General features: G+C 36.8%; 1 protein-coding gene across 1 annotated transcript; it reads left to right on the top strand.

The window, feature by feature from the left end:
• The first annotated feature begins 893 nt into the window (after positions 1–893).
• Positions 894–7,240, top strand: vip (vasoactive intestinal peptide). The gene is made up of 6 exons (XM_067610605.1): positions 894–1,051; positions 1,647–1,751; positions 2,451–2,555; positions 3,728–3,853; positions 5,217–5,328; positions 5,576–7,240. Coding segments are annotated over exons 1-6 (459 nt in total). The 5' UTR covers positions 894–1,049; the 3' UTR covers positions 5,585–7,240.
• Positions 7,241–7,535: the final 295 nt, after the last annotated feature.

The following is a 7,535-nucleotide window of genomic DNA, read 5'->3' as shown; positions in this document are numbered from 1 at the left end:
AAATTTAAAGTTTATTATTATTTTTGTGAGAGTGTGAAGGAATCAGAGATTGCTTTCATTCATACTGAGTATTAACAATTTTGCGTCTCAAAATGTAAAAAAAACAACAATAAATGACTTTCAGAAATTGAATTTGTGGTTAACTTAGAAATATGTCATCTTTCAGAGCTTGTGATTTATATTGTAGGCTTCTCCATACTGTACCACAACCAACAACATGTAATTCTGAAGGTGGAGAAACCAACACTATGTTAGTCTTTCTGTACTGTAATTCCACAGGCAGCCAAATGAGCTGAAGGCTTTTACCAGTTTTTGTTATTAAACAGCTCTAAACACACCAACAGCTCTATGACTAGTCAGCATCAGAACAAAAGCTTGCTGCTACACACAAAGAATGAAATATCAGAGTAAATCTTGCAGCTCATTTTGCACAGAACAACACCTCTCAGTTATCTTTTAGCATCAAAACCTTTTCTCTAACTTCTCTGCTTGCAGTTGATATAGTCTTGGTTAATCTGTGTCTTGTACTTCTTCTTATACTTAAAGAGATCTGTATAGAGAGGTCTGAGTTTTTACATTTTGAATTTTGCCCAATTTCCATCTTCTCCCTTCATGCCCCCCTATAGCAGCAGATGTGATAGGAGAGGAGCCCAGGGAAAAGGATCAGATGAGTCAACAGCATCAAGCCTGTCATATAAGTTAGTTATTCTGACGATTAATTAGAAAAAAATGAAAAAAAAAGCTCCCCACTAATTTCACCATAGGCCTGTTTGGTTCCGACCGTGAGCAAGACCAATGACGGAAGCAACGACCTACTGACGTCTCAGGCCCCTGATCGAATCTGATGTCCCCTCCTGCTCCATGGGAAATGTTCATGTGTATAAAATGGGAGCAGAGCTGAAGGCGAGCAGAGAAACACAAAGACAAAGAGGAGTCAAGAAGCATCGGATCAACAGAATTGGAGATACAGCAGCAGCTCAAGATCAGGACCTTGGAGAGCGCAGCAGAAAGAGCAAAAAAAAAAAAACAGACAACTTTCTCTAGAGCACATGTAAGATTTTAAATTTGTATAAAACTTTTGTTTTAAATTTTCTTTGATATGGTGCGTGCTCTGTGGTCTCCGATTTTGTTCGTTTTGAACTTGTGTTTTCATTCGTTTTGCGCTCTCCGGGTAGTTTTTGGATAAGTCTCATCAAATGACCGAATATTGAGCTTGAAGATTTTTTGTTTGTTTTAATGTTAGTATCAGCTCGACATATTACATTTGGTTTGTGGTCTGTGGTAGCAACGGAATTGCAGCATCTCGATGGTACAATAAGATGCTCAGTGCTCGCCGATGTCCACGCTATGCGTAATTACGCATTGGATTCCGCTTTTTTCTTTATCTCTGATCTGTTAAGATTCACAATGAAACGAGAGGTTTGTCAAAGATAAATGTCCAAACGGATTTTCGTGACTACATACTCTTCTATTTTTTGCCTCTGCAACAGTGCGTGTAATTTAAGATAGTGAATAAAACTTACGGGGTAATGAGTAGAGGATAGTGAGTTATCTTCTTTCCGTCTGTAGATTCGTGGGAAATTACCAGGTATGCTCACTGTGTTGAGATTAAATGGAGAATAACCAGTTGGCGTTTCCATCCTCAGGTGTAAAGCGATGTTACAACGGACCGGCCCCCATCTGCTTCTCCTAATAGCCCTGTGCAGTGTGTTGTACTCCCGGACTCTGAGTCTGCCATACACATCCATGAGGTAAGAGAAACCTGCGCTTTTTCCAACTCAAACCACTGAGAGATGAATTGGAGCAGGTTTGTCTTCGGACTCCTGCTCAGGTTCATTCATCTTCACACCAAACGAGAATTCTTGACTTTTGTTGCATGTTGTCATTATTAATCTCACAAATTATTAAATATCAACAAAGTGTTCTGGTTCAGTTGATGCCAATAATAGAAAAGAGCCTCAGAAATAGTAATACTTCGAAGTGGTTTTGTCTAAGAAAGCGCAATAAACCTCCCTTAATAACGAAATAACGAAAATGAGGTAAAGCACTTCAAAGAGGAAAACTCTTTAATATACATGTTGTTGTGAGATTGTAAACATAAGTAATCTTGTCGTGCATTATTTATCTCATTTTCTTCTCAAAAGGCTTTCAAGTGCTGTGATAGGCTTTGCTGTATAACACTTTCAGTTGTGCACAGAGATTTTACGCATTTTGGTAACTTTAGTGAAATCAGAAAACATTTTGATGGCAAGTATGCTGACTGGACAATCACTGCATTCCTTGTTACATCAATACAGCTACAGCCTTATTTTTCTTACAGCATAACTCAAGATAAAAGCTGTAGACCGGAACAGAATTGGAGCTAGTGCGCGTCTATTTGGCGTATTTTGTTGTTTTAAGGTGTCAGATGTGACCATATTTTAATGCAACTGTCCTGCGATGATGTGCAGACCGACGAGACACGCAGACGGTCTGTTCACCAGCGGATACAGCAAACTCCTGGGACAGCTATCAGCGCGGAGGTACCTGGAGTCTCTGATCGGAAAGCGGGTCAGGTAGGCAAATATTACCCGGCTGATTCAACAATGTTACACCACTAAATTGTTAAGAAACAGGATTTCATATTAGGAACCTAAAGCCTCTTTTAAATCCGGTTTTAGACTTGTGAAACCTTTACTCTCGAACAAAACGACATTTTCTCTTTTTCTCTCTCTGTCAAGACTACAACACCAACTCAGTCTAGTCCACATTAGATGCTTGTCAAACCTGAACTAAAATAAAATGGAGACATACAAGACTTTGAAATCCGGTTGAGCTTTATTTTTAATTCTGAAGCCAACATCAGCCTTGTCCTCTAACAACTCAGCCTCCTGTGAGAATGAGGTCTATACAGTACACACAATAGTTACATTCAGAATTAACTAACAAGTAATTTGGCTTTGTGGGATAATTGTTTAAGGCATGTTAAACACTATTTGAAACATATAAGTTAAGTAACCCATGTAGAAATAAGGCCAGCATTTCATTGTTTTTTGTTATGACGGTAAATGTGTAAATGAATGTAGAAGATATAAAAAGTCACCCTAAAATAGTAAGGAAACATCACCATTTTAAAAAACTTTATTCACACAAAGGAAACACACAAGTGTGACTAAATTATGAAGGAAAATGTAACTGAGGAAGTTTCATTGTGTATCTTCTTTCCCTCCTTCTAAAGTAAATCAACCTTTAAAGAATTTCGGCCATTCAGTTTTAACTGTCATATTCTAACAAAAGACATAATGCAGCAACAAGCTTGATAATTCATCTCTTGAAAAAAGAAAGCAAAATAAATGATTCTCCAAAACTGATGAAACCTATCAGTTAAGGCTTTTTAAAAGTTTTACAAAGATTTTGAATGTTTTTTCTAGTTCACCAAAGTATCATCATTTGATGTCAAGTGATTTCTGTGATGGGTCAACACCAAAGGACACAATGACATTTGCAATGATAAAACCTGACTTGCCTGATGATGCATTTTGTAATTGACTAAACATTTTGAAAGGTTAATTTATGCCATCAGTGCTTCATTACATGTTATACAACCAGGAGGGACTCAGAGAAACACACACACACACACACACAGAAAAAGAGAGAGAGAGAAAGAAAGAGATTGCATTGAAACCTGCTGCCCTCTGACCCGCAGTGACACTCATCCTTTTCTTTCATGATCTCTCCCTCTGTCCAGTGATGAGCTGATGGAGGAGCCAGTGAAGCGCCACTCAGACGCCATCTTTACAGACAACTACAGCCGCTTCCGCAAACAGATGGCCGTCAAGAAGTACCTGAACTCAGTCTTAACAGGGAAGAGAAGGTAGGAGTCAGTCCTCCCTACCCACATCCTCATCTGTCTCTGTCCATTTCATTCTCTCCTTTAAACTTACTGTATCAGTAGGTTAACTTCATGACTCAGTGAAACAGTCCTCACTGTAGCTGCACATAAAATAGCTCTGATATTATTTGGCTCAAGAATTTCTAAATCTCTCAATATCAGTTTTAGATATGAGATGTTACTATAGAAAACATTTACTTAAAATCAAAGACTGTAGACAAACGACGTCACCAGCTGGATACTAAAGGAACATTTTAAAACTTCATTTTGGACTTTCTACACACTCACTGTCATCTTGGCACTCCTTGGTGTTTTGTAAAAATACAGAAACCTTGAAGAAGTTGAGATTTTTTTCAATGATTTCTATAGCTGAAGATTTCTTTTGAACCAGCATCTAGCAGAAAGAGGAACTGCAGTTAAAAGCACTTTTATATTGGCTTTATTACTTAACTTTGGTATTTACTGCTTGCTGGGAATAAAATGAACCCAGCAGTTTGAAACCAGACACACCATCAAACTTTTAGCAGTTCAGAGGATGACATAATGAACCTAGTGCTCAGCTTTTTAAAGGTAGCTTTGCAGAGCTAAAATATGGCGTGATTCAGCAACTGCATGGCCTACTTTTCCAATCAAATTTAGATTGGAAAAGTAGTAGAAAGCAGTTTTGATGAATAAACAACAGCAAGTTAAGCAGCTGTCTGGTATGCAAGACTGTCAGTAATGGTTTTAAAAAGTAAATTTTATAGTTCAGGCCCCCTAAAAAAACCAGATGATTACTGCAACAACTCATCATCAGTAGGGTGAAACCTGTCTCATGATGGTCTAAACCCAGCTCATGTTCTAGACTATTTCTCCAATATTCAACTCTGCAGCCTTTGCAATGTTTGCTTATTGTTATAGTTTTTTTAATCAAATAGCATGTCAATGATTTTCCATACAGCATACAAGGAAAAATGCAAAATGGGAAAAATCTGAGCCAAGAAAAGATGATCTAATCTAATCAGCTGCTGTTGGACTAAGAGCAATCTGTTTACCGAATTTAAGCCAAATCTGCCTCTTTTTTAGATGCACAGCTTTAAAAATACACTGACAGTTAAAACACATCCAACATGTTGGCTTGTATATTTCAAACAGAATGAATGCAATGACACCGGAGTAAGTGAAATGTCAAACTATAAATTTGTAGAACATGCAGTACGTTTTTAATGTATGACCAAGAAATAATACATGAGAAGGAATGAAGGTAACTATTTTATATTATTTTAGGCCTAAAATGCCTACAAACCAGTTTTTGTACGTTGATTTTCAATGCAATGATTTTCTTCCCATCCACATGCACACACAGCCTAGAAGACCCTGGAACCAGCGACCCCGAGGAGTCCAGGGACGATCCTAACACCTTCCAGGAGAGCTACGATGACATCAACGTAGATCACCTCCTAAACAACTTTCAACTGGTAGGTACAGACACAGAATGGCAAAAAATATCCTCACTCTCCTGATTTTCAAGGTCTAAAACTCAAATGTGTCCTCACAAAATATGTACAGATTCAAGAGCACACACACATATAATGTCCATATATATTAACCTAAATTACATTTGCAACTGTCTAAAATGAATACATTTAGCTAAATCTGTTTAGAATGTTTTCCTTCCTACGTTTTTGTTAATTGTCTCGACTCTCATGCGTTTGTTTTTTGCAGCCACTTTGAGGAGGGGCCAGTGTTCGAGTGAATACCTCAAGTCATCCTCATGAAACCGCCCATTCCAAAAAACAACACCGTATTAATCCAAAGGACATTCGAAAGGCAGATCAACCAACAATGATGTGTTCTCCAATGTGGTTATCTATCTATTCATCCACACATTACATGTTTACACTTCTTATCTTCTCTTAATCTTTAGTGAGCAGTGTATATATATGTACACACAATGTTAAGTATATAATATTGCTCGCTAAAGATTTTGGCCCAAAGACTCTGCGGGCCGCACTGAGCAACATGTGTGTCCACGTGCAGTTTGGTCAATCAGCTTCATAATCAGCTTCATTCACTTTTTAATGGAACCACTGTCCTATTAAATCTGAGTAAAATGTGTCCCTTTAACTTTCAGTTAAACATTTGACCCGTTGACTGTCAATGGAACAGCATTTATTTTCAGTAGTGTAACATTTCTTCCCATTGCTTTTCAGTGGATAGACTGTACCATCTGGTTAACTTTAAATTGGGAAATATGTTTGATTTCATTCACATGAAATTTCATTCACCAAATTTCCATTAACTTACAATGGCGCACCTGTCCAATTAATCTTCACTGAAATGCTAGCATCATTAGCTCTCAGTGGAATTATTGCTCTATTAAAATTTCAGTGCAACAAACTCTATTAGTAACTTATTCTATTAACTTTCAATGGAAATATTTCCCCAGACTTTTAATGGCATAACTGTTCTCTTTAATTTGAGTGAAGTCTGGCCCATGAAATTTCAATTAAACATCTGACTTGTTGAACGTGAGTGGAACAGCTGTTGCATTTACTTTCAATAGAGTAAAAGTCTAGCTATCACCATTAGTTTTCACTTTATAAAAATTTAAATGGATCAAACCGTATTTGTTTCATCATCAATAAGATTATTGGAAATATTTCACCAAATAACTTTTGTAATCACTTCCCTATTAAATTTGAGGTATTGCGATTGCATTTTTCTTTCAACAGACTAAATATCTCACTGATTTTCCATCAGTCTACAATCCCTTTAGCTTTAAGTCAAACATTGTCCAATTAACTTTGAATGGAACAATAAGTCCGATTGAGTTCTGACTCATTACCCTAACCAGTAGTTCATTTCACCATTGGCTTTCAGTGGAATCACTACTTTATAATATTACAGTGGAACAAACTGTTCAACTTAACCATTGCCTTGTACCTTTAATAGAACAATAGTTGCACAAACTTTCAATGGAACATTTTTCTCATTTTGTTTCATTAGAATGATCATTTCAATAGATTTATTGTCTCTTAAAAACTGGACAATAAACAGGGACATGTTTCACTATAACATCTGTTGAGTTTAATTCAAATTAAACAGATGTCCCATTGATTTTCAATGGTGCAATCATAATCTAAGCACTGACTGAATTGTTTTAGAGAATCCAAACATGATAATTTGATGATAAAAAGAAACTGTGGGAGCAAGAGGAAGAAGAGTTAGAGGAACACATTTTGAATGGACACAGATGCATATAATCACTTTATACTACTCAATATGTAGAGCAAAGAAGTTATAACTGTGCATAGAGCTGCCTTTAGCGCATATAGTGATGTACACCACTCACCAAATAAAAGATGTTGTTTTATTTTTCAAAGCTGAGTCGTTTTGTCTGGCTGATTGTTTGAGAATTGTCTTTTGCATCTGAGATACCATGTTTTAGGGTGTGATTTTTGAAAGCAAATACATGTAGAATTTAAGCTTCTCCTTCTAAAATCTTCCCAAAAAAGTCTACAGGAGCTTTGAGCTTTTTCTCCAAAATAGTCATTCCTTTTGGGGCATCAGCATACAAACCATTATGAGACAGTAAAAATCTTTTTGTGAGTTCAGCAGCACTTTAAAGAAGAAAAACCAGCTCCAATATTATACAAACCCACAAGCTGCAACTTTTCCACAA

Source organism: Thunnus thynnus, chromosome 14 (genome assembly GCF_963924715.1).
Source record: "Thunnus thynnus chromosome 14, fThuThy2.1, whole genome shotgun sequence".
Classification (NCBI taxonomy): Eukaryota; Metazoa; Chordata; class Actinopteri; order Scombriformes; family Scombridae; genus Thunnus; species Thunnus thynnus.
This window is presented reverse-complemented; position numbering and strand designations above follow the sequence as displayed.

What these genes read in the sequence shown, in the direction of transcription:
- vip (XM_067610605.1), top strand. An exon ending in CTGCCATACACATCCATGAG is followed by an intron (nt 1,752 to 2,450) that starts GTAAGAGAAACC and finishes GATGATGTGCAG; the next exon opens with ACCGACGAGACACGCAGACG. An exon ending in GTCTTAACAGGGAAGAGAAG is followed by an intron (nt 3,854 to 5,216) that starts GTAGGAGTCAGT and finishes ATGCACACACAG; the next exon opens with CCTAGAAGACCCTGGAACCA.